The following is a 27,067-nucleotide window of genomic DNA, read 5'->3' as shown; positions in this document are numbered from 1 at the left end:
GCATGATGCATGTCCTGTGGGTCACACAAGTCCTGATGGCGAGTCAGTCTCCTTCCCACTGGTCACTGCTGTTGGACAATATCCTCCTAAGTCACCCCCTGCCCTCCTCAAACATATCCTTTGCATAGCAGGCAGAATGACTTAAAACTTTAAGGGTGAAGGATCTTAGAAACCATCTTCAGGCCGGGCACAATGGCTCAAGCCTGTAATCCCAATACTCTGGAGGCTGAGGCAGGAAGACTGCATGAGGCCAGGAGTTCAAGACCAGCCTGGTCAACATAGCAAGACCCTGTGCCTACAAAAACTAAAAAAAAAATTTGCCAGGTGTGGGGCTCATGCCTGTAGTCCCGGTTTCTTGGGAGGCTGAGGCAGGACGGCTTGAGCCCAGGAACTCAAAGTTGCAGTAAGCTATGATCATTATAATTGTGCCACTGCACTTCAAACTGTGCAACAGTGAGACTCCATCTCAAAAACAAAAACCAAAACCCTTGATTTACAGATGAACAAAGACAGGAGAGCAGTACCTTCCCAGCACAATAAGCATAACCTAGAAGAGACATGGTGGAAGAAAACAACAGGTTTCTCCTATTGTCTCCAGACACTTCATACAAACACAAGCCTTGGAAAGTCAAGTCCCTTTCTTCATTCCGTCCCTTTTAGACATGGCATTTAAAACAGACATTGCTACATCACTAACTTCCCACAAGCTGTGGTGTCCACTGGAAAAATGTAGTCCTTGATATTTCCATTTCAGATTCAAGTGATCCTCTGCCACTTATTAACTGGTTCACTTCAATTACAAAAAGCCAAAAAAGTCCTCTAACATAAGCCTTCCAAGGTGATACTTTGAGAAACCAGGGTTGGAACTAACCAGACAACAGCGCGACGGCCAAGACCAGCTGCTCTTGATGCCCTTTTCACTTCTCTAGGTAAAAAAACAAAACAAAACAAAAAACAAATGGTAAAAAACAAATAAAACTTATGCACACTTTTAGGATAAGAATCATGAAAAAGTACGACATTGGAAATCATATTACCAGTACAAGAAGAAAGGCAGGATAGTTATAGTTTGGTATGTAACAAATACAAAAAGAATTTAAAAGACAAAAAAAGGGAAATGACATGTATATTCTAGTAAGTGAACTGGTTTCCAAATTTTCTCACTGAGTACAGTAAATGTGAGTTCTAGATGGACATTCTTTCTCTTGCTAAAAATTGTGCTCCTCAATAAATTCTGGAGATTAAGAAGGGAGGAAAAGGTATAAGTCATAAAAGCTCTCTCCGGGAACTTCTCTATTTCTTTCAAGTGTAGATTTAAAACAAATTACAGTCATTTTAGCCCAGTCAACTTCTAGTATAATCCTAGCTTACTATTCATTCCAATTTAGGTTTACACTACATCAAGGTCTCTCTGGCAAGTCAAAGTTATGAAATCTCAAAGTAACAGAAATCTCTTGAACTGTAATAACTTCAGGGAGCATGGAGAAGTGGGTAAGTGTGAAAATGTCCAAGTGTGAAAAGGTCCTATTTCAGGCCAGAGTGACACTCTTCTGTGACACAGGGAACATGGCAGTCCAGCTGAAGTAACAGCAAAAGAGAATGCTTTTCTCTATTTCATTTCATTCTGATAGAAATAATTAGTGAAAAACTGAAAGAGTGGCCGACAATGTTTTGGAAACTCTCTAATTTATACAAGGCATAAACCGCCCTACTACTACTACCATTTCTTACTGGTCTCAAAATACTGTGGGCTTGGGCTTAAAAACCAAATTAGAATTGGTTTGGGATGTGTCCTTTTCCCTATCTGGATTAACATAGTCTATTCCACTTCAACTGCAACAGGTGGTCCGAATTGTTTGTTGTTCTGGCTTTTGGTCACACAGAACACTACAGTACTTGGGAGTTTTCATCTTTACACGTTGTTATGCTACTATTTCTAAATTCACTGTCTTCAGAAAAAACCAGCATGGCAGAGCAGAAAGAACATTGGAAGAGAACTCAGGAGGCTAGATTCTACTGCTGCCCCCACTCCATTATTAACCAATTCGAAGACCCAGGCCAGCTTGGAGCCTTTCGGAAGGATTTCCTCATCTGTAGTTGGATGAGGTGATTTGCCCCTTCCGACTCTCAATACAGTCCCACTGTGCGACTGTCTTCACAGCTTTGGGGAGGTGCTATTGAGCGCCTGCTGTACACCACACACTGGGTGTTGGCCATTCTACAATTCACTTTTAATTTCCTAAAGAATCTCATCTTCTGCTTTGTTAATTCCACTCAGCCAGTAACAACTCAATCAATGACTTAGTGAGATGCCAAATGCCCCACTCCTCCTCCTCTTTCCTCACTTCCTCTTACTCACTTCCAAGATGGCTCTCCTCCCTGCCAAACCCATAACTCACCCTTCTCTCTCCAGAAAGCTCGCTCATCTATTAACCATCCCCACAAGTCCTCCTCCCAGGCAGCATCCAACCCGTATCAGTGTGGACAAACAGCGTTCCGAATGCATGGGCTGGCATTAAGGCCTTCTCTTGCCCTGAGGATGACCCAGCCCCTGGAGCTCTGAGACTCCTGGGGCACTGGTCTGTAACGCCTCTCTTGGCTCAGTTTCTCCCTAGTAGGTCAGATGCCAAGGTTATTGCTAAGTTTGTTACTTGCTGGAGAAGACATCAAAGTTGATGTCCCAAAAAGAACAGTGAGAGCCGCGCACGGTGGCTCACACCTGTAATCCCAGCACTTTGGGAGGCTGAGGTGGGCGGATCACTTGAGGTCAGGAATTCGAGACCAGCCTGACCAACATGCTGAAACCCTGTCTCTACTACAAATACAAAAAAGTTAGCTGGACACAGTGGCGCGTGCCTGTAGTCTCAGCTACTCGGGAGGCTGAGGAAGGAGAATCGCTTGAACCCAGGAGGCGGAGGTTGCAGCGAGCCGAGATCACACCACTGCACTCCAGCCTGGGCAACAGAGCAAGACTCCGTCTCAAAACAAAACAAACCCCCAAAAACAAAAACAAACAAAAAAACAGTGAGAAACGAAGAAAAGAAAATCAAGAGAGAGAGAAGAGAAGGGGCCTTAAGACGATGAAGAGACAAGGAGAAGGGCCTGATTCAAAGGAGAGTGAGTGGGAGACGCTGAGCAAGAAGCGGGGAGAGGAGAGGAGAGGAAGCAACCCACTCCCAGCGCTCCACAGGCGGCCAAGACAAGTCAAGCCCCAAAGTTCGGCCCCAACTTTGCGAGAAGTAGTTAAGTCTGAAGCCAGGGGGCCTACCCGCAAGAGGGTGAAAACAGCCCCCTCTTCACCACCTCTCCCGCTCCCGGGCTGCAGCTCCAGGCCAGCGCCCGAGGGTCTCCCTGGAGGGCGCCCCTCCCTGCGCGCCCCGGGGCCCGCCCCTGGGGACGCCTCTGCCCGCCTTAGCCCCACCGAGCTTGGCAGCGAGGCTCCCCCTAGCCCGGGTCCGACCCTGGCCTCACCCGGACTCCGACCCCCGACCCCGGCCTTACGTGTTGTCCTGGTTGAAGTTGGCGAAGAGTAGCTGGCCGGCGCCGGCCTCCCCGCTCTGGCTCGCCAGGTTCATGGCTGGGCGCGCGGCGAGTGGGCCCGGCCGAGGAGGGCGCGCGCGCGCGAGGGCGGGTCAGGCTGCACTCAGGGTCGGCGCCGGGCCCCGCTAGCCGCCTCGGTCGCCGCCACGCGCCACCCTGGGATCAACCGCCGCCTCATCCCGTCCCCGTTCTTGTTTATGCTCCGGAGCCGGGGCACCCGGTGCGCCTGCGCGGCCCCGCCCTCGCGACGCACGGCCTCGCGCGGCGCAGTCGCACTGCGGAGGCCCCGCCCCCTCACCTCCTGCCTGGGCTTGGGTTCCGGTGGATCACGCACGCGTGGGGACGCGTCGAGGCGCGCTGGGCCTGGCTGAGGGCGAGCCGCGGCCGCTCATGCGCATGGGGCAGAGCTGGCGTGAGTCTGTTTTCTGCGTATCCTCCTCTTAACAATACTCAATGGCTGGGCACGGTGGCCTGTAATCCCAGCATTTTGGGAGGCCAAGGCGGGCGCATCACCTAAGATCAGAAGTTCGAGACCAGCCTGGCCAACATGGTGAAACCCCGTCTCTACTAAAAATACAAGAAAAATTAGCCGGGCTTGGTGGTGTACGCCTGTAATCCCAGCTACTCGGGAAGCTGAGGCAAGATAATCGCTTGAACCCAGGAGGCGGAGATTGCAGTGAGCCGAGATCATGCCACTGCACTCCATCCAGCCTGGGCCATAGAGCGAGACTCTGTCTCAAAAACAAAAACAACAACACCTCAATGGGCCCTCCATGTGCCAATCACTGTGCTGAATGCTTCTGCGCATTACCTTATCATTTTATTATTTTTGAAGAAAAGGTCTCGCTCTGTTGCCTAGGCTGGAGTGCAGAGGCTCGATCACAGCTCACTGCAGCCTCAAACTCACAGGCTCAAGCGATCCTCCTACCTTAGCCTCCCAAGTAGCTGGGACCACAAGCGCATGCCACCGCACCCTGCTAACTTTTAAATTTTTTGTAGAGATGGGATGGGGGCTGGGGGGTCTTACTGTGTTGCCTGGTCTCGAACTCCTGGCCTCAAGTGATGCTCCCACCTCGGCCTCCCAAAGTACTGGATTACAGATGTGAGCCACTGTGCCTGGCCACATTATCTTATTTGATGCCCATTACAATCCTATGTAGAGAATAGTATATCTTTATTTTACAGATTTGAAAATCGAGGCTCAGAAATAATTATTTGCCAAGCGCTAGATCTGAGACTGGAAACGCCTGTTTCCCCAAGGTCCATCCATACTGTCTGGGTTCCTGGGACAGAATCTTCCCTTAAATTTATTCATTCATTCAACAGTATTTAGGACGCACCTCTCATGTGAACTAAATAGGCCTCCTCCTTTCCCTCAGAGAAGTTATAATGGGGAGATATTTAAATATAATTAGAAGGCCGGGTGCGGTGGCTCTTACCTGTAATCCCAGCACTTTGGGAGGCTGAGGCGGGTGGATCACCTGAGGTCGGGAGTTCCAGACCAGCCTGGCCAACATGGTGAAACCACGTCTCTACTAAAAATACAAAAATTAGCTGGGTATGGTGGTGGGCACCTGTAATCTCAGCTACTAGGGAGGCCGAGGTGGGAGAATTGCTTGAGCCCAACAGGTGGAGGTTGCAGTGAGCCGAGATTGCACCTCTGCACTCCAGCCTGGATGGACGACAGAGCGAGACTCCATCTAAAAAAAAAAATAAAATAGGCTGGGCATGGTGACTCATGCCTGTAACCCCAGCACTTTGGGAGGCTGAGGCAGGTGGATCACCTGAGGTCATGAGTTTAAGACTAGCCTGCCCAACATGGTGAAACCCTGTCTCTATGAAAAATGTAAAAAATTAGCCAGGTGTGGTGGTGCGGCCCTGTAATCCCAGCTACTCAGGAGACTGAGGTGGGAGAATTGCTTGAACCCAGGAGGTGATGGCTGCAGTGAGCCGGGATCACGCCACTGCACTCCAGCCTGGGCGACACAGTGAGACTCTGTCTCAAAAAATAAAATAAATAAATATAATTAGAAACTCGGGAGTACAATGAACAAATATATTTATATATATATTTTTTGAGACAGAGTTTCACTCTTTTTGCCCAGGCTGGAGTGTGATGGCGCGATCTCGGCTCACCGCAACCTCCACCTTCCGGGTTCAAGTGATTCACCTGCCTCAGCCTCCCGAGTAGCTGGGATTACAGGTGTGCACCACCACACCTGGCTAATTTTTGTATTTTTAGTAGAGATGGGGTTTCTCCATGTTGGTCAGGCTGGTCTTGAACTTCCGACCTCAGGTGATCCACCTGCCTTGGCCTCCCAAAGTGCTGGGATTACAGGCATGAACCACCGTGCCCGACCATGAATGCATATATAGAAGTCACACAACCTAGATTTAAGGGACAAGGACTGTGCTATTGAGAAGGCTCCTGGAAGAGATGAGACCTGAAGTTTGAGTAACTAGTCTAAGGGGATGAAAACACTCTATATGGGAAGGGCTTGAGGATGAGGGTGTGACCTGTCCAAAGAACTCTATATTCAGAGTGGAAAGGCAGACACAAGGCAAGATTTGGCAGGAGAGACAGGAGGTGGCCAGACCAAGCTGCGTATTGTTAAGCAAGGAACTGATCATTATCTGATTATTGTCCATAAGAGCAATGGTCTGCTGTTAAAGACAGGCAGGAAAATGGAACGATCTAATGAGTGCTTACAGAAGTTAATTCTAATTATAGGGTCAAAAACGCATTGGAAATCATTGAGGAAAGGATAGTCTTTTCAATAAAAGGAATAAATACGCCTACCTCACACCACATTCAAAAATTAATTTGAGATGGATTATAGTCCTAGATGTGAGAGGTAAAAACAATAGAATTTCTAGAAGGAAACAAGAGAATGCCTTCATGATTTTGGGATAAACAAAGTAGTCTAAACAGGTACTTTAAAGTGGGTGTGTTGGCTCATGCCTGTAATCCCAACATTTTGGGAGGCTGAGGCAAGTGGATTGCTTGAGTTCAGGAGTTTGAAACCAGACTAGGCAACATGGGGAAACTCGGTCTCTACAAAAATACAAAAATTAGCCAGGCGTGGTGGTGTGCGTCTGTGGTCCCAGCTCCTTCAGAGGCTAAGGTGGGAGGATGGCTTGAGCCTGGGAGTTCAAGTCTGCAGTGAGCTATGACCGCACCACTACACTCCAGCCTGGGTGACAGAGCAAGATCCTGTCTCAAAACAAAACAAGTTCTTTAAAAAGTAGTAACCACAGGCCGGGTGCGGTGGCTCACGCCTGTAATCCCAGCATGTTGGGAGACCAAGGCAGGCAGATCACGAGGTCAGGAGATCGAGACCATCCTGGCTGACACGGCGAAACCCCGTCTCTACTAAAAATACAAAAAATTAGCCGGGCGTGGCGGCGGGCGCCTGTGGTCCCAGCTACTCAAGAGGCTGAGGCAGGAGAACGGCGTGAACCCAGGAGGTGGAGGTTGCAGTGAGCTGAGATCGCGCCACTGCACTCCAGCCTGGGTGACAGAGAGAGACTCCGTCTCAAAAAAAAAAAAGTAGTAACCACAAAATGAGCGATTGGCCTTCATCAACATTGAGAAGAATGGGCTATTTTCAAGAGACCATTAAGAGAGGAAGAAAAGGCAAGCTTTAGGGATACATATATTTATTTTATATATATATATATATATATATTTTTTTTTTTTTTTTTTTTTTTTTTTTTTTTTGAGACAGAGTCTTGCTTTGTTGCCAGGCTGGAGTGCAGTGGCGCGATCTCGGCTCACTGCAACCTCTGCCTCCAGGGTTCAAGCGATTCCCCTGCCTCAGCCTCCCAAGTAGCTGGGACTACAGGCGTGCGCTGCCACACCAGGCTAATTTTTTGTATTTTAGTAGAGATGAGGTTTCACCGTGTTGGCCAGGATGTTCTTGATCTCCTGATCTCATGATCCGCCCGCCTCGGCCTCCCGAAGTGCTGGGATTATAGGCGTGAGCCACTGCACCCAGCCTGCAATATGCATATTTTTGACAAAGGAATTACACCCAGAACTTCTGTGCATCAATAAGAAAAATATAGCCAGCTTTTTTTTTTTTTTTTTCTTTTGGAGATGGAGTCTGGCTCTGTCGCCCAGGCTGGAGTGCAGTGGCTCGATGTCTGCTCACTGCAAGCTCCGCCTCCCAGGTTCACGCCATTCTCCTGCCTCAGCCTCCCGAATAGCTGGGACTACAGGCGCCCGTCACCGCGCCCGGCTAATTTTTTTGTATTTTTAGTAGAGACAGGGTTTCACTGTGTTAGCCAGGATGGTCTCGATCTCCTGACCTCGTGATCCGCCCGCCTCGGCCTCCCAAAGTGCTGGGATTACAGGCGTGAGCCACCGCGCCCGGCCTGCAATATATATATATTTTTGACAAAGGAATTACACCCAGAACTTCTGTGCATCAATAAGAAAAATATAGCCAGCTTTTTTTTTTTTTTAACTAGGCAAAATACTTGAACACAAGCACTTCACAAAAGAGGATATCAGAATGGTTAATGAGCACATGAAAAGATGGTCATCATTAATACTCATTAAGAAAATGCAAATTAAGGCTGGGCGTGGTGGCTCACGCCTGTAATCCCAGCATTTTGGGAGGCCAAGGCGGGAGGATCACCTGAGGTCAGGAGTTCAAGACCAGCCTGGCCAACACAGTGAAACCCTGTCTCTACTACAAATAACAAAAATGAGCCGGGCCTGGTGGCAGGCGCCTATAGTCCTAACTACTGGGGAGGCTGAGGCAGGAGAATCGCTTTAACCTGGGAGGCAGAGGTTTCAGTGAGCCGGGATCATGCCACTGCACTCCAGCCTGGGTGACAGAGTGAGACTCCATCTCAAAAAAACAAACAAACAAACAAAAAAAATGCAAATTAAGGGCAAATGAGGTATTACTAGGCATCCACCAAATTGGCTAAAATTAAAGCAACTGACAATCCCAAGTGTGGATGACCATTGAGCGCAATTGGAACTCTCATACGCTGTGGATGGAGTCTCGCTCTGTTACCCAGGCTGGAGTGCAGTGGCGCGATCTCGGCTCACTGCAAGATGAAAGTCTAAATTGTTTCAACCGCTTTGGAAAACTTGGGCACTATCTACTAAAGGTTTTTTTTTTTTTTTTTAAATGGAGTTTTGCTCTTGTCTCCCAGGCCGGAGTGCAGTGGATCTCGGCTCACTGCAACCTCAGCCTCCACCTCTTAGGTTCCAGTGATTCTCCTGTCTCAGCCACCCGAGTAGCTGGGATTACAGGCACCCACCACCATGCCCAGCTAATTTTGGTATTTTTAGTAGAGACGGGGTTTCACCTTGTTGGCCAGGCTGGTCTCGAATTCCTGACCTCAGGCCACCACACACGGCCTATTTACTAAAATTAAACATATATATACCTTATGACTTGGCCAAATGCACTGTATATGCATTTCTAGGTGCATATACAGTAGAATTAGTGCATATTTTCACCAAAAGACATAAATAAGAATGTTCATAGCTACTGCATTCATAATAAAGTGCTGAGATTATAGGCGTGATCCACTGCACCTGGCTTGGTAATGTACTTTCATACTTTAATAAGTCTGCCAATCACAGCACTTTGGGAGGCCAAGGAGGGCGGATCACGAGGTCAGGAGATCGAAACCATCCTGGCTAATATGGTGAAACCCCGTCTCTACTAAAAATACAAAGAAATTAGCCGGGCACGGTGGCATGCGCCTGTGGTCCCAGCTACTTGGGAGGCTGAGGCAGGAGAATTGCTTGAACCCAGGAGGCGGAGGTTGTGGTGAGCCGAGATTGCACCACTGCACTCTAGCCTGGCCTACAGAGCAAGACTCCATCTCAAAAAAAAAAAAAAGTCTGCCTTTCTTTACTTACCACTGTATAGTCATGTCTCACCCGCCATGGTTATTAGCGAATGAGATACATAAAGAGGTGCCTGAGTGAATCCTTGGGGTTCTAGACATAGTTCTCCTCGATCTCACTCTGAGCAGCAACCCAACTTTCCCTTGCTCGTAACAATCTATGATCCCCGCTGGAATAGAAACTCCTTCTCTCTCTATTGGTTCAGTGAATGAAGATCCCAAAATGACCACGAAGTAGACTCAGTTTCCAATGGACCAGAACCACAACTCTGTTCCCTGGGATAAAATAGGGAATTCCATGGGCTGGGTGAGGTGGCTCACGCCTGTAATCCCAGCACGTTGAGAGGCTGAGGCGGGTGGATCACCTGAGGTCGGGAGTTTGAGACCAGCCTGGCCAACATGGAGAAACCTCATCTCTACTAAAAATACAAAATTATCCCGGCGTGGCGGCGCCTGCCTATAATCCCAGCTACTCGGGAGGCCAACGCAGGAGAATCACTTGAACCCAGGAGGCGGACGTTGTGGTGAGCCGAGATCACACCATTGCACTCTCATCTGCAGGTGCGTGGAGTCTTCTTATGTGCAAGCTTAGGAGCTGAGCAATTCTCCCACAGACCAGCGCCTAAATAAACTTGTAGGATAAAGCGAAACTCCATCTCAAAAAAAAAAAAAATAGCGAATTCCTTGTGTGTTAGGATCTCAAACTCCAGTGAGCCCTGAGTTGGGTAGATGAAAACAAAAGTTCCTTCAGTGAGTTATTAGATGTTATATGCAAGGAAACACTACCACCTCCACTCTTGGTTTGCAGGCGTGTACTGCATATTATTGAACAACAGCCCAGTCTTACAGGGTGTGGTCTCTTAGCTGGAGTCACAACTGAGCCTTCCATAGGCTTGCTTCAGTAGCCTTCTGTAGGCCACTCTACCATCCATCTGGGTAACAGGGCACATGATGAATCCCAAAGGCATGAGCCCATTGTCAAAATTCCTTCACCTTAGTGTAAAGTTCTCAGTCAAAAGAGATGTGAATGGCTGGGCGTGGTGGCTCACGCCTGTAATCCCAGCACTTTGGGAGGCCAAGGCAGGTGGATCACTTGAGGTCAGGAGTTCGATACCAGCCTGGACAACATGTTGAAACCCCATCTCTACTAAAAATGCAAAACTTAGCTGGGCATGGAGGAGGGCGCCTGTAATCCCAGCTGCTCAGGAGGCTGAGGCAGGAGAATCGCTTGAACCCGGGAGGTGGAGGTTGCAGTGAGCCGAGACTACACCACTGCACTCCAGCTTGGGCGACAGAGTGAGACTCTGTCTCAAAAAAAAAAAAAAAAAAAGAAGAAAAAGAAAAAAAAAGACTGAGAGGATCAATTTCTATGTTTATTCAAAGAAACCATAAACATCAGTCCCATGGGGACAATTGGGCTGGTTTCACCACAAGAACTAAATCCTGGGCCCCCTTTCCTGGTGGCCAGGATGGGTTGGAGCTGAGAGCTGCTGCTCACTTGTCCAGCTTTTGTTTCGTTGCTCTATCATCTGCATGGTATTGGGAACTACCAGAAGAGTGTTGTTGGAGAGCAGGCTGGGTTTCTGCCAGGGACGTGAGCTGCGTGTGACTCAGGAATGCACCTGCATGTCTCGGCTCACCTGGAGACAGCATCAGCTGACATTCCTGATGGAGAGCAGGGAGGATGCTCAGGGCCTTCTATCATCACTTTGGGATTCCTCCAGGTGACTGGCCCGATGCCCAGCTCAGAGAGAAGAGACTTTCTGCTTTCAACCTGAGAGCAGAACCCTCATCTGCAGGTGCGTGGAGTCTTCTTATGTGCAAGCTTAGGAGCTGAGCAATTCTCCCACAGACCAGTGCCTAAATAAACTTGTAGGATAAACAGCTGGCGTGGAGGAGGGAACTAAGGACTGGAGTGAAAGGGTACATGAGTGGAGGAGGGGCTGGACATGCAGAACAGTCATATCAGACAGGTGTATTGGGGTTCAAACCCTGGCTCGGTTCTCCAGGGGTATATGACTTTACATCAGTCACCTAACCTCGCTGAGCATCAGTTTCTTTAAAAAGAAGGGCTACGGTCGGGCGCAGTGGTTCACGCCTGTAATCCCAGCACTTTGGGAGGCCGATGCGGGTGGATCACCTGATGTCAGGAGTTCACGACCAACATGGTGAAACCCCGTCTCTACTAAAAATACAAAAATTAGCCGGGTGTAGTGGCTAATGCCTGTAATCCCAGCTACTCAGGAGGCTGAGGCAGGAGAATAGCTTGAGCCCAGGAGGCGGAGGTTGCAGTGAGCTGAGGTCACACCACTGCACGCTCTAGCCTGGGTGACAGAGCGAGATCTCAAACAAAAACAAAAACAAAAACAGAAAGGCTTGAATATCTCACTTCCTAAGAATGCTATTAAGATAGAATGGGGAGCCAGGCACGGTAGCTCATGCCTGTAATCCCAGCACTTTGGGAAGCTGAGTTACTATCAGAAAAAATGGTCACGATCCAGTTTTCCCAGCAGCATTTGTTTGCAAAGGCAATTCTTTCTCCCTCAAATTGAAACACTTGTCAAAAACATAAGGGCTTACTTCTGGACTCTTGATTCTATTCTATTGATCTAATGTCTATCCTTATGCCAGTACTACACTGTCTTGATTACTGTAGCTTTGTAGTAAGCTTTGAAACTGGGAAGTGAGACCTCTAACTTGGTACGTCTATTTTCCAGATTGTTTTAGCTATTCCAGGTTTCTTAATTTTCGTAGGAATTTTAGGACCAGCTTGTCAGTTTTCGCAAAACTACAGTCAGAATTTTAACAGGAATTGTGTTGACCCTGTAGGTAATTTTTGAGAGAATTGGTATCTTAACAATTTTAAGTCCTGGGCATGGTGGCACATGCCTGTAGTGCCAGGTACTTTGGAGGCTGAAATAGAAGGATGATTTGAGCTCAGATACTCAAGTCCATCCTGGGCAACATAGCAAGACCTTCATCTCTAAAGTCCATCCTGGGCAACATAGCAAGACGTTCATCTGGGGCAGGGAGGACCCAGACTGGGTTTCCAGGAGCTGAAGTAGGAGAAAGGCAGAACTGGTGCGTGAAATACACAGCAAAACCCAGGACTAGGTCCATGGGACAGAACCAAAACATACCAAAACCACAGAGATTCACAAATGAACATGAAATCACAGGATATGTATAAAGCATGGAAAAGAAACTGTTGACATGGCTACTTCAGAGGCTGTGCAGTGAGATAGTTCTTCAAAGTGCTGATAACAGAAACCACTGCCCAATTAAAGAGTGTCCACGGTGTACCAGGCCCTGCGCTAGAAATCTTACACAGAGTATTATATTTTATTATCACACAGACTCTGCAAAGTAGTTGAAAAAGCCTTAGCCGAGTGTCAACTGATCTGGATTCTAGTTCACCCCCGCTGCTGATTAGCAAGTTGTATTGTCTATGCCTCAGTTTCCTTGTGTGAAAAAGTAGGGATAATGCTACAGACCCCATTTATTTGTGCCAAGGAATAAAATGAGTTGATACGTGTAAAATACGTAGAGCGATGCCTGGCATGGGATGAGCTCTCTGAAGAACATTAGCTGCTGCTGCTGTTGCTGTTACTGTCGTCACCATCTTCAGCCTCCTCTTGATTATTATCACTGTTGCTGTGTAACTTTATCAGACTGCAGTCTCCTAATCAATAGGAGTTGAATGGGAGGCTTAAACACTGCAGTTGTTTTCTGAAGCCCCTTCATCACTATGGAAGAAGAACCAATGAAAACATTTACAGAAAGCTGCTACTTTAAGGAAAAATGTTTCCCTACTAAGGCCATTTCTGGTAGGCTTAGCTCCGAGTTGGTTCCCCTGTTATGTCTTGGGCTGCAGCTTTTCCTTTGCCTCCATTCCAGGTGGTGATGTTCTGGACTCTGATGCTGAACGGTCCTTTACCCAGAGCCCTGCGGAATTCGGAGCACCCAACTCTCCAGGCGAGCGCCTGTGATGTCCTGTCTTCCATCTTGCCAGAGGCCTTCAGCAATCTGCCGGTAACATAAGGGTGTTTTCTCACCCTTAAATCATGGCTGGAGCACCAGAGCTAGAATTTGATGCTTTTGCATTTTGAACCAGTATTCAGTATCATCTCTGATGAAAAGGTGCTAGTTCACTTGAGTTGGGGATGAGGGCACTGGGGAACAGCAAATAGGAAAACTTGAAGCCTTAATATATCAGGAAAGCTGTCTCCCCCTGTGCGTTAGAATGTAGGTGGTAGAGGCAAGGGTAGCAGAAGCTTGGAAGGCAGAGAGATTTCAGGAAGAATTCATATCCAAAGTTTAAAAGGCCTGAGCTAAAGCCCAGCTCTTCGACTTGCTAGCTCTTTGACTCTTAACCTCTCTAAAACTTGGTATTATCATCAATAAGATGGTAGTCATGTGAAAAATAACAAGTATGTGAAAATACTTAGATTTGTTGTCCAACACATATGGTATTTGTCTTAGTCTGTTTGAGCTGTTATAATAAAATACCATAAATTGGGTGTCTTCTAAACAACAGAAATGTATCTCTCATCGTTCTGGAGGCGAATTAAGATCAAGTCACTGACAGACACAGATTTGGTGCCTTGGGAGGGTTCACTCTCTGGCTCACAGATGGCACCATGTGAGCTGTGTCCTCAAGTGGTAGAAGGGGCAGGCAGCTTTCTGGGGCCTCAATCATAAGGGCACTAATCTCTTTCATGAGGGCTCTGTTCCCATGACCTAATCTCCTCCCCAAAGCCCCACCTCCTGATACCATCACCCTGGGAGTGAAGATTTCAACATAGGAATTTTGGGGGAGCATAAACATTCAGAATACTGCTATTCAGAATAGCAGTATTCAGACTGCTTTTTTTCTTTAGTCCTCAGTGACATTTGCATCCATTCTTATTTACATAAATGAGCTCCTATAAAGAAGACAACTTTAATAAAGGTTAAATGTGATGAGATGCCGTGTGTGTCTTGCACAAAGTGGGTGCTCAGATAATCATGGAATCTGAGTTGAACCTGCTCTTTACCAGGGTAGCCTCAAGGTCACAATGGTGTTCAACTCCTGAATATGGTCTCAGACACAGATATTTCACATCTTTTATGGAAGCCTTTGGCTCGTAGTTATTTCATTCTCATTTTTCCCTTGTCAACCTTCTCATTGCAGAATGACAGGCAGATCCTGTGCATCGCAGTGCTGCTCGGGCTGAATGACAGCAAGAATCGCTTAGTGAAAGCTGCAACTTCACGGGCCCTGGGAGTCTATGTGCTTTTTCCCTGTCTCAGACAGGTCAGAGTGAGCCTATTTAGCTCTTCTGTGCCCCTTTTGTAGTCCATGACACCCCTATTTTGTGGATATAGAGCTCCTGCATTGGATGGTAAGGGAAACTAAATTGCTTTGTAATCTGATTTCTTTAATTGCTACTAAAATATGGTCATGGGCCAGGCATGGTGGCTCATGCCTGTAATCCCAGCACTTTGGGAGGCCGAGGCGGGTGGATTGCTTGAGCTCAGGAGTTTGAGACCAGCTGGGGCAACTTGGCGAAACCCTGTCTCCACAAAAAATTTTAAAAATTAGCCAGGCATGGTGGTATGCAACTGTAGTCCCAGCTACTTGGGAGGCTGAGATGGGAGGCTCACTTGAGCCTGGGAGGTGAAGGTTGTAATGAGCAGAGATCACACCACTGCACTCTAGCCTGGGTGGCAGAGCCAGACACACACACACACACACACACACTCTCCCTCTCTCTCTCTCTCTCTCCATATATATATAGTGTTATACATATAGTTATATATATATAACTACAGGTATTATCATATATATACCATATATATAAATGAACTAAGGCATTACCATATATATATATATATGGTATTTATTTGTTTTTAATTTTTAATTACTTAGCACACTACCTGGGACCTTAGGCATCCAATAAATGCTTAAATTAATGAATGATCTAATAAAAATGAAATGGGACATTACCAGGTGGTAGTCATCATTTAGAAAGCTGACATAGTTTTTACTAAGAAGGAACAATGTCCTCTTTCCCTCTTACTTGTGACATTTATCTCACTGAGTGGTGTGTAGTACATAGGATGTGTTTTGGAAATGCATTTCTTTTTCAGACCATTATTTCCCAAGATGGAAATCAACCAAGCACAGAGTTCACAGATAACTGTCCCAGGCCAGGTTATATATTCGATGTTCATAAGAGCAAAATCCATAGGCTCCTCGGGTGTCCATGGCACATACCAAAATCGTGGGAGCTTCCCCTGGGATTTTTTTGAGTGTCCAAATTGTAAAATATAAGAAGAACAGTAAATTGATTGAGTAGATGAATTTTTATTTCCAAGTAGAAATGTGCATGAAGGCTTCTAGCTTTATCTGAAAATAAGTTTGAGAATTTCACAGGTAGCAGCATGACCTGCTAAAGTAACTGCAGTGTTTTGTTTTGTCTTATAGGATGTCATATTTGTTGCAGACGCAGCAAATACATATTGATGTCACTTGAAGACAAGTCTCTGAATGTTCGAGCCAAAGCAGCCTGGTCCCTGGGCAACCTGACAGACACTCTGATTGTCAACATGTAGGTGACTGAGCTTGCTTTCCCCAGCCGACTTCTGAGATTGAGGGCCCAAGAGAATGTCCTTGATCCCTACCATGAAAGAATCAGCAGCAGTTCCTGCATATTATGCAGTCAGTCTCCCTGCTTTGTTTTGTTTGATATATTTAGAAAACAAAATTAATAAGCTGTTCTTAATGTATATTAGGAATATATTAAGACATATATGTATTAAAAATACTGTATGCCGATATAAGTAATATGTCCACATTATAGAAAACATAAAAGCAAAACCTTAGTAACAGTTACTGTACTTTTAAAATGCATTTAAAAAAATTTCTTAAAGTAGTATATTCACAGGCTAACAAAAATCCAGGTAGTACAAAGCAGCATTCAGTGTGAAGCCTTTCTTCTACCCTGACACCTTAGTTCCCCTCCCCAGAGGTAGCTGGTTATTCATGTGCAAGTGTCCTGCTTTTTGTCACTTCACCGTATAAGCGACGTGTAAAATGTATAAACATTCTATTATTGACTTGTTAGAAATCCTTATTTATGATTGCATAATTATCACTGTGTGATGATGATTTAACCATTTTTCTGTTACTGAACATTTGTTTTAGGCTTTAGGCTTGTAGGCTTTTATATTCGGTGAATATTTTTGTGCATGAAATCTGCATTTTGAGATTTTATTTTTTTGGAGACATTCCTAGGTGGGGAACTATTTTGGTCAAAAGATATGTACTGTAAGTTTCTTGATATAATCTAAGCAGATTTGTTAAACTGTTTTCCTAAACTTTTATGCTTATGCTAAGTGAACATATTTCTGTATGTATATATTTAAGTGTATTTACCTTTTAACATGTGTTGCCTGCTTTGGGTGGAACAGGGAAACACCAGACCCAAGTTTCCAGGAAGAGTTCTCTGGTCTCCTCCTCTTGAAAATGTTACGATCAGCTATAGAAGCATCCAAGGATGAAGACAAGGTAGACTCACAACAAAACCCAGTATCTCCCAAACAGATACTTCATGTATTGTAGCTGCAGTGTGGTAGTTTAGTGTGGCTTGATGTTCCTCAGATGGAGTTTCACTCTTGTTGCCCAGGCTGGAGTGCAATGGTGCAATCTCGGCTCTCTGCAACTTCCGCCTCCTGGGTTCGAGCAATTCTCCTGCCTCAGCCTCCCGAGTAGCTGGGATTACAGGCATGTGCCAGCGTGCCTGGGTAATTTTGTATTTTTAGTAGAGATGGGGTTTCTCCATGTTGGTCAGGCTGATCTCGAACTCCCGATCTCAGGTGATCCGCCCGCCTCAGCCTTCTAAAGTGCTGAGATTACAGGCGTGAGTCACCGTGCCCAGCCGGGAATGCGTGCTTTTAGGAGAAACGAAGACAACTCAGGCCCCTCATTCTCCTGGTGTTTGCACAAGTGCCTTCTCCGCAGACCATGCTTCAGTCTCTTTCTTAGTTCTCCTTCTTACTGAAAGAGAGAAGCAGAGCCCCAGCATGTACCCAGCTGCTTAGGGCCCGAGCCAAGTGCGCAAGTTTCCTGGGGGGCCTAGTGAGTGGAAGGCACTGCAGATCTTCCCCAAAAGAGGCATCAGTTTTTGATGGATCCTTGAGCCCAGGAAGGCAATAGACAAGACATCACGGTTCACCGGAAGAGACAACAAAAATGCAGTGAGGAAGGGCAATAGTCAAAGGTTTTATGCTCCACGAGAAGGGGTTCTCAGGGCTCTAAGCAGCAGGCAGAAGACTTTATTGCATGTGTGGTTAGGTGATGGCGACCTACAGTTTTCACTGGGAACTGGGATCAAGAGTAACTCGACCTACTTATGCACGTCTCTCTCTGTCTCTGTATTTTGTGTCTCTCTCCCCATCTCTCGCCCTCCTTATCCTCTCAGCCTTCTCTGTCTCTCTCCCAATCTCTCTTCCTCTCTCTCATTCCCTTCTCCTCATCTCTCTTTCTCTCTCCTTTTCCAGTTCTCTCTCCCTCCTCATCTCGCTGCATGCCATTGTTCAGGCTCCTGGGGCTCCACGTGGATGGGCGGACGTGGGACTCCTTGGCTAATTTTCACGGCACAAGCACAGGACTGCAGGACCTTGGTCCCCCACCTCACAGCACCCTCAAAATGAGAGGTGTGGGGTGTGCTCGTGCTCTCCTGGGTGGGCACCCCATGCTCCAGGAAGCAGAAACTGCAGTACAAAGCTGGCGTAAGTGACATGCCCACGTGGCTGCCAGCTTCCATCTTGGGATCTGCTGAGGCCAAAGCAGAGGGCACTTGCCCACGACTGACCCCGCACCAGGGTCGGGGGAGGGGTGGGTTTGGGGGTGGGAATGGGGATGGGAGCAGCCACTGCAAAGCAGTCCCTGGCTGGCTTCCTGCCCTGCACCCTGTCATGCAAGGCCTCTCCTCCCGCCCCACCCCTGCCCCTCATCACCGCCACTCCTAGGCTGTCCAGATCCAGGCTCCAGAAGTCTCCCAGGATCTAAGAACTAAGGGCAACCACTGGGCTCCGCAGCCCCTAGTCCATGAGTCAGCCACCCCTCTGCATGCTGACAAACCTTGGCTGTCACTTATCCTCCACCCCAAACCAGCCCCAGTCCCATCCTACTGCAGGCCTGTTGGCTGCTGGAGAGGCCGGGCTCGTTTCCTCACCCCGAGGCTGCCTGCTATGCTTTCTGGATCCTGGAGAAAACTGACCCACTATTCTCATACTGGTGCAACTTCTTCCAAGACCTCAAAACTGGACAACGTGAACTTGTCTTGTTTCTTGTCTCTTCTTGCTAGGGCTGTCATTGGGACAGTCCGAGATGGGGAGTTGGGGGAGACAATGGATGAATGGGTGGATGAATGGACAGTAGTCCAGGGAGATGTCCCTGTGTGTCCTGAACTGGGCCCTTCCTCCAATGAGAAGCCTTCCTGAATGAGTTTATACAGTCATCCCTTGGTATCCATGGAGGATTAGTTCTAGGGTCCCCGGGGATGCCAAAACCCATGGATGCTCAAGTCTCTGACATAACATAGCCTAGTATTTACATATAAGCTATACACATCATCCCATATACATTAGACCATCTCTAGATTATTCATGGTGTGTAATACAATGCAGATGCTGTATAAATGGTTGTCATACTGTATTGTTTAGGGAATGATGACAAGAACAAAGTCTGCACATGTTCGGTAGAGACACAACCATCCAATTTATTTTCTGAATATTTTCCATCTGCTCTTGGCTGAATCCACAGATGCAGAGCTCCCAGATATGAGGGCCAAGTGTGCTTTGAGAGTAGGGTGGGTGAGGTTGCTAATGAGTACGGGGGAGCAGGTGTTGATCAGGAGGGCCCTGCACTGGGGCATCTGGACACCCTATCTCAGGACTTGAGACTCCGTTTGGATGGCACAGGCAGACTAAGCCCAGGTCAAAGCCCTCCCCTTGGATGTTCATTTTATCCCAAGCTCTTTCTGGACCCTGGAATTTGGCATCCCTTAGGCCATGGGTGGAAGGACAGCTGAGCCACGTATTAGATAACATGTCTAGAAGAGTGAGCCCCTACTGTGTGCCCGGCGCTTTCCCCACAGGATCCTCCAGCTAAAATATCCAAGGGTCATGGAGAGAAATACCCAGTTAAAATATCGGAAAGGAAGAAGTGATACCATTAGAGACACTAAAAAGACCATTAGAGATACTAAAAAGACCATTAGGTAATAGTATGAGCTTTTGTATTCTGAAATTCAACAGCAGCAGTCACTTCCCTCCACCCCTATGTATATCCCAGGACCACCCTGGGTGGGGAGGGCTGAGGTCAGGGAGGTCTGATGCTGGTCCTGGGCTCCGGGGGTGACAGTGATGAGGAACTGAGTGCACACGTGAGTGGGGCAGCCAGGCCTGGCCAGAGAAGCAACACACACGTGCACAGACATGTTTACCCATATACACGTGTGCATGCACATGCACAAACACATTGCAGGCAGGCATGTTGACGCCTCAGGCAGCGGAGGACCCTGACTCTGGGCCCTGCTGACCTGGGCAAGGCCCCATTGTGATGCGTGCCATGACCTCAGAATGTCACTAGTGCTTAGCACCTATCAGCTCTCCAGCCTACAGTTCTACAGCAGTTACACATTTGTGAGCAGCAGTTTTGGGAACTGAAAGGTTTTCTCCCTGAGAGGCATAACCCAGGCCAGCTGATTCATCAGAATCAGGTGAGTGTACCTGCTCTCTTCCCTCCAGGCTGACTTGGGGACAGTGGCTATGGTATGGGCGGTGTTGGCCTCAGGGCAGCTACAGAGGAGGGTCATCCCTGAGCACTCACCGGGCACCCGTTCTACACTGCCCATGTAGACGATTTTCTCTTTTGTCCTCATGGTGGCTTCATAGAGTAGGTGCTGTTCCTGAATGTACCCATTCGACAGGTGAGACGTCTGGGGTCAGAGAGGCGGTAACTGGCCCGGGAATCCAGACAAGACCCTGGGTTTTGCTCTCAGCCCTGCTGTGTGCCGTGCTAGACTTCAGGCCTCAACCCTGAGACCTCCCTGTTCTAGATCCCAAATCTGCCCAGATTTCCGATCCCGATGGGGCAGAGCCTGGCCCTGGCAGAGACACTGAGATGGATCCACTGTGGGTGGGGAGGAGGAAAGGGTCCTCAGAACACACCTGGGGCCTAAGCTGGGTCCTGATGGTCACTGTGGGACCCCCTGGACACACACAGTCCCTTGTCTGGGAGTGGCATGGGGAGCCTTCTGCCCTTGGGCAGTTGTGGAAAGTGAAGGAGCCCTGGAGGGCTGGCTGAGGGGAGACTATCTTCCCTTGTGTTCAAAGGGGGCCAGGCACTGGGGCTCTCCCCAAGTATTTCTTATTCTGTCTGGCCTCGCTTTCCTTTTGCCCTGAGTATTCTCAGGAGGGACAGTCCATCTAGATGTTCTCCAGGAGCAAGGACCCACTGTTCTTCATCAGTGACCCAGGAAAATGAAGCCCCCTCCTATAGGGACAGCTCAGAATGGGGGAGTCCACAGTCCCTCCCTGAAAGACGTGGTTTCATGAGCACAGTGGCTGCTTTGGAGACAGTAATCATTCTCATCCCCAAAACCAAACACACTTCTGCTCAAATGGCGTTATTCCTAAAGCAGCTTCACTGGTTAGACTGAAGGGCCATGGTAGCCCAAGTGATGAGTGGGGTAGAACGGAGCAGTCAGGAGAGATCTTGTTCCCCGTAGGAAACTGGGCATCTCTGTGGCCCTGAACATCCCAGGAGGCCGATCGTACAGAGACCTCTGGTGCCTGACCGCAGTTCGCATCCACATCAGCCCATCACAGGCTCTTCACCCTTGGCAGGTGGACACCATTCAACTTGCCAGGGCAGGTGTGTGCCCATTTCATGGCATATGGGGGCTAAGGGATTCTCTGTCCAGGTCCCACTCTTCTCGAGTCATTGGGAAGATGCCCACGCCTGCTTGGGGCTTCAGACTGCAGAGACCCATGGAGGTGTGGGCCACGGGGTTTGGCCCTTTTTTACCGGAGTGCAGTGGTGGATTGAAGGTTATACAACCAGCCAGCATCTGGGAGCCTGGCGGGAGTGGTTCAGGTGTTCTCCGAAGCTGTCAGGTACAGTGTAACCTTTAGACAATTTTGTCTCACAGGATGGACATGGTAGAGGATGCAGATAGTTTGCAGGCACAGGAGCAGAAGGACATACTTACAAAGTATCAGAAGGTACTTTAAACTCATGGAAGGGTAACCACCTTCATGTTTTAAAATAAATGTTTCTTCCTGTTGAAATGATTTTAGATATACAAAAATATTGAAAAGGCACTATAGTGTCCTCCTACACCTTCCATCCAGCTGCCCCTAATAATGATGTTTTGTAGTAGCATGGCATGTAAGAAATTTAGGCCAGATGTGGTGGTTCACACCTGTAATCCCAGCAATTTGAGAGGTTGAGGTGGAAGGTTCAGGTTCACTTGAGTCTAGAAGTCTGAGACCAGCCTGGGAAACATAGGTGGACCCTGTCTCTAGAGAAAAGTCAAAGAAATTAGCCAGGCATGGTGGCATGTGCCTATAGTCCCACCTAGTCAGGAGGCTGAGGCAGGAAGATTGCTGGAGCCCATGAGTTCCAGGAAGCAGTGAGCCATCATTGCACCACCACACTCCAGCCTGGGCAACAGAGGCAGACTCCATCTTAAAACAAATAAACAAACAAACAAAACTTGTTCATGTAACCAAACACCACCTGTTCCCCAAAAACCTATTGAAATTTTAAAAAAGAGAAAGATAATGCTTGTGAAGTACACATTGTCTTTCTCTCATACTGCCACCTAAGTTATAAATATTTAGGAACAACTATAGTAGGCCAGATATTTGTGATATGTTATGTAACTACAAAGGAGTTTTTTTTTTAATTGTTACTCATTTTTATCTCTGTATTTGTTTGAAGTTTACTAATCAAATAACAAAAACATTTCCTCCTCCTTACACAGAACTGCCTTACTCTTCTGGATGATGAGGATCATAGATTGGAATATGTGAAAATTCAGGATGAACAACACCTGGTAATTGAAGGTAAAAGATGGAAGCATACATCTATATTAAATTTTCAAGGAGAAGAATTTAAAGAGTTACTAATAACCCATTTTATAATTTTCTCCAAGACAACTATTATTTGATCATTATATTTTTATGACAAAGAAACCCTTTGGAAAAAAAAGAAAAAGAAAACCCTTTGAACTCTTATGTAATCCTACCATACGATTTAGATTGCTTTAAAGGGAAAATATTCTGTTTTTAGTCATTGACTGACAAAGGATGGGAATGGTAGATAAAAACAAGTGAATTCAGTTTACAGATTTATAGTTCCTTAAAATTTTCAAGTTGCTGCTTTGAGTTTGAATAAAGAGAACAACTTTCTTGTGTAGTTAGTAGCACAGGCTTTCATTAGTCATCCACGCTGGCTACTCACTGACAGAGCTACTTGTATATTCATAGATTTACACACTGGCATGCACATGCCATTAAAAACTTTTTAAGTGTATCTTTTCCCATCAAGTTTTGTGGCAACGTTGTTAGCTGCCTTTGTATTAAAATGAATAGGCCGGGCACAGTGACTCACACCTGTAATCCCAGCACTTTGGGAGGCCAAGATGGGTGGATCACTTGAAGTCAGGAGTTCGAGACCAGCCTGGCCAACATGGTGAAATCTGTCTCTGCTAAAAATACAAAAATTAGCTGGGTGTGGTGGCACGTGCCTGTAGTCCCAGCTACTCAGGAAGCTGCGGCACAAGAATCAGTCAAGCCCAGGAGGCGGAAGTTGCAGTGACTCAAGATCACGTCACTGCACTCCAACCTGGGGGACAAAGCCAGACTGTCTCAAAAAAAAAAAAAAAGGAATGAATTACTCTGACAGTTGACAGTTGTTACAATTTAAGAACGAATTGTAATATTTCTAATGTTTTAAGTATAAGAAATTCCATTGTTTCTGAACTTTAATTACTTCTGTAGATGGTTAAGTATAATTTTACTTCAAGTAGGTAATTGAGGGAAAAGATTATTCAAACCAAGTGACTTTAAAGTCCTCAATATGAAGAATAGGAATGGTTTTAGAGCCAATTACAGGCATGTGCTGCATAAAGATGTTTGTCAACAAAAGACCTGTATATAGCAGTGGTCCCATAAGATTATAATACTGTATTTTTAGTTGTACCTTTTCTATGTTCTAACATGTTTAGATACACAAATACCATTGTGTTACAGTTGCCTACAGTGTTCAATACAGTAACATACTGTACAGGCTTGTAGCCAAGGAGCAACAGCCTATACCATACATAGCCTAGGTTTGTGTAGGTACACTCCGTGATGTTCACACAAAGACAAAATCACCTAATGATGCATTTCTCAGAATGTAATCTCATCGTTAAGCAATGCATGTACTAAAATTAACTAGATTTTAAAACTTCTGATTTAGGAATAAGATGTCTTTAAAAAAAAAAAAGAAGCAATTGAGTGGGTGTAAATTAGATAGATAAGAAATTAACACATCCCTATCTGTCCTTCCAGTTCGCAACAAAGATACGAGTTGGCCTGAGGAGATGTCTTTTATAGCAAACAGTAGTAAAATAGATAGACACAAGGGTAGGTCTCAAGCATTATTTTTTAAAGAGATTATTTTAAATGTTTTTTTTTTCTTTCTCTCAACTATTAAAGTGCTAACAACTTTTGGTTTTCTAGTTCAAAAGTAATTAGGGCCCTTCTTTTCTTTTTTCCTGAAGCAGCATTTGATGTTGGCAAACCCACCATCAAATTATTTTCTAAATTTCTCTCTAACTCTGCAATTAAATAATTTATATGTTTTAAAAGACATAATAGAAGAAGAATTGTTTGAATTATTTTGAAAAATCATAGCAATTAAAAAGGATAATTGCCGCTTCTGGGTTACAAATGAGCATGGGTCATCACTGTTGCCAGACATACCATGAAAAGCCTTCTCTAGCATTTCAAAGCTCTGCTAGAGAATTATTAGCACCATTTAGCTGATTATGAGAGTTATAAAAAATCTTTCCATTGAATATAAGTAACTGTTTGTGCCATGACATATTACTACAGCTAAGCTTTGGTTCTCATATTGTTTGTTCCAGTTCCCATAGCAAAGGGAGCCACAGGTCTAAGCAACCTGGGAAACACATGCTACATGAACTCAAGCATCCAGTGCATTAGTAACACACAGCCACTGACATAGTATTTTATCTCAGGGAGACATCTTTATGAACTCAGCAGGTAATCTTTCTTGAATCACTGGCCTCTTAACCTGTGACTTTGATATAAACCCAATATCACCTAAATTTCCTCTTTTTTCACCCTGCGGGAGAAAGATTTTGTCTTATTTGCCCTATTTAATATGAAATAGGCCAAGGAATACATCTCTTGTTTCAAGAAGAAAAGATATTTTGATGTGAGATGCTAGGCATTTTTGTGCCCACATGATTGTGATTTATGAGAATCTTTGGCAACAAATTTTCCTCTCAAACTTATAGGACAAATCCCATTGGTATGAAGGGGCATATGGCTAAATGCTATGGTGATTTAGTACAGGAACTTTGGAGTGGAACTCAGAAGAATGTTGCCCCATTAAAGCTTCAGGTAAGCAAGTTAAAATAATATAAAAATATTTAATTCCTAAATAGTTGCTTAATCATTTTTCTCTACTTTTTTTTTGTGTTTAGCCTTTTAGCTTGATAAATGTTTTTGGATCCTTCACTTGGTATAAACAAGAGGCCAAATTCTTTTGCTTGTTTAAATATTTGCAAAATACTACTGTATATGTAGTGGGTAGGATAAAGACCAAAGGTACACTCTAAATTCGGGATGTCATTCATTTTACTAATTTGTCAAACATCTTATATGAAGAGTAAACCTTTTTTGGTAACACTTCACTATTAGCAGTATTGTAACTGCAAGGTGGACCTCAGAGTCTTATTAATTACATCCAATCCAATCCATTTTCAACATAACTAAGACAGTTCTATCGGTAGAATACAAAGAAGTAGGCTGGACGCAGGGGCTCACGCCTGTAATCTCAGCACTTTGGGATGCCGAGGTGGGTGGATCACTTGAAGCCAGGAGTGCAAGACCAGCCTGGGCAACATGGCGAAACCCTGTCTCTACTAAAAAAAATTAGCCAGGTGTAGTGGTGCATGCTTGTAATACCAGCTACTTGGGAGGCTGAGGCACGAGAAATGCTTGAACCTGGGAGGTGGTGTTTGCAATGAGCCAAGATCGTACCACTGCACTCCAGCCTGGGCAGCAGAGTAAGACTCTGTCTCCCAAAGGAAAAAAAAAAAAGTAGAAGAATGAATGAATGAAACTAATGAATATGTTTTCTATTAATATCAGATGTAGTAGATTTTAGTGAAGTTAGGATTATTCATTTTTATTTAAATACAAAGCAAAAGCTTTTTATATTACAAATTATTAACTATAGCAGCTACACATTTGACCACTTACCTCTTGCCAGGCACTATTCTAATTAATTTATATCCTCTAAATAATTCTATAATATAGTGCAGTTAATAACAGTTAGGATGCAACAAGACCAGAAAATGTAATTGTTGAAGACAACATTACATTATATAAAACAATATATACACATATTATTTTATACGTTATGTATTATTATATACACATTATTTTATGCATGTATTATGTATATATTATGTACCTATAAAATATACATATTTTATATGCATATAAAAATGTGTAAAACGTTATAGAACAGGATGTCTTTCAATGTGAGCAAATGCTGTTTTAATATTTCTGTCTTAAATAACATCTATGTGCCTGAAGAACAGTTTGCTTACATGATACTGAACTGAGGACACAGTATTGGCCAAAATACTTCTCTTTTTTTTTTTTTTGTCATTTGACGTCAAGATTCAAAAGATTTCATGATTATCCAAAATATATTTGTTGAAATGGAGGCAGACTAAGTACTATACTATTTATTTTCTTACAATGGCTCTGATTGGATTATAGGACATATTCATTCCAAATTTTATGGGTAGGAAATAATGACTGTGACTTCTCTTATATTTATAGAGGACCATAGCAAAATATGATCCCAGGTTTAATGAGTTTCAGCAACAAGACGCCCAAGAACTTCTGGCTTTTCTCTTGGATAGTCTTCATGAAGATCTCAACCAAGTCCATGAAAAGCCATATGTGGAACTGAAGGACCGTGATGGCCGACCAGACTGGGAAGTAGCTGCAGAGGTTTGTCAGTTTTGAGTTTCTAATGTAAGCAATAGACAAAATGTTCTGGCCACAAATGCATGTAGCACAACTTAAATGCAAACCAAACTATTCTGAGATCAGAATTTTACTGCGAATATGAAGGAATTTCTATTTCTATGCTTAATTCTTATGTGATAATGCCAAAACAAAAACACCTTTAATGAATATAGAAAACTGTTGCCATTTCACATTGTAAACTTTATGGGACTGGATGTAGGAATAATTATCCAGTGGCATTTAAAGAATCCCCATAATTGCTAAAGTAATGCATACAGTGACCCATAGGCATGCTTTATACTTGTTAATG

The 27,067-nt window shown here is 45.4% G+C and overlaps 2 protein-coding genes across 10 annotated transcripts in view; one reads left to right on the top strand and one right to left on the bottom strand.

The window, feature by feature from the left end:
* WIPI2 (WD repeat domain, phosphoinositide interacting 2) overlaps nucleotides 1-3,839 on the bottom strand; it is a 42,413-nt gene extending 38,574 nt beyond the window's left edge. For 3 of the 9 annotated variants that reach the window (XM_055292219.2, XM_055292220.2, XM_063646097.1), the window contains exons 1-2: nucleotides 3,502-3,770; nucleotides 872-925 (exon numbers count right to left, since the gene is read on the bottom strand). In XM_055292219.2, coding sequence (XP_055148194.1) covers nucleotides 872-925; nucleotides 3,502-3,575 — 128 coding nt within the window. In that variant the 5' untranslated portion in view covers nucleotides 3,576-3,770. Of the gene's footprint in view, nucleotides 1-871; nucleotides 926-3,501 lie in introns of all 9 variants that reach the window. The other 6 variants (XM_055292221.2, XM_063646098.1, XM_055292222.2 and 3 more) reach the window with 5 other exon arrangements.
* Nucleotides 3,840-6,994: 3,155 nt separating this feature from the next.
* Nucleotides 6,995-27,067, top strand: part of LOC129489512 (ubiquitin carboxyl-terminal hydrolase 32-like) — a 53,888-nt gene continuing 33,815 nt past the window's right edge. The window contains 10 exon segments of the mRNA XM_063646054.1: nucleotides 6,995-11,216; nucleotides 13,315-13,449; nucleotides 14,591-14,801; nucleotides 15,887-16,010; nucleotides 16,873-16,969; nucleotides 22,458-22,539; nucleotides 24,031-24,105; nucleotides 24,609-24,747; nucleotides 25,005-25,110; nucleotides 26,566-26,739. Of these exon segments, the coding sequence (XP_063502124.1) occupies nucleotides 14,759-14,801; nucleotides 15,887-16,010; nucleotides 16,873-16,969; nucleotides 22,458-22,539; nucleotides 24,031-24,105; nucleotides 24,609-24,747; nucleotides 25,005-25,110; nucleotides 26,566-26,739 (840 nt within the window). The 5' untranslated portion in view covers nucleotides 6,995-11,216; nucleotides 13,315-13,449; nucleotides 14,591-14,758.

This window comes from Symphalangus syndactylus, chromosome 9 (assembly GCF_028878055.3).
Source record: "Symphalangus syndactylus isolate Jambi chromosome 9, NHGRI_mSymSyn1-v2.1_pri, whole genome shotgun sequence".
Lineage (NCBI taxonomy): Eukaryota > Metazoa > Chordata > Mammalia > Primates > Hylobatidae > Symphalangus > Symphalangus syndactylus.
The sequence above is the reverse complement of the archived record's forward strand: the minus strand, read 5'-3'. Positions and strand labels throughout refer to the sequence as shown.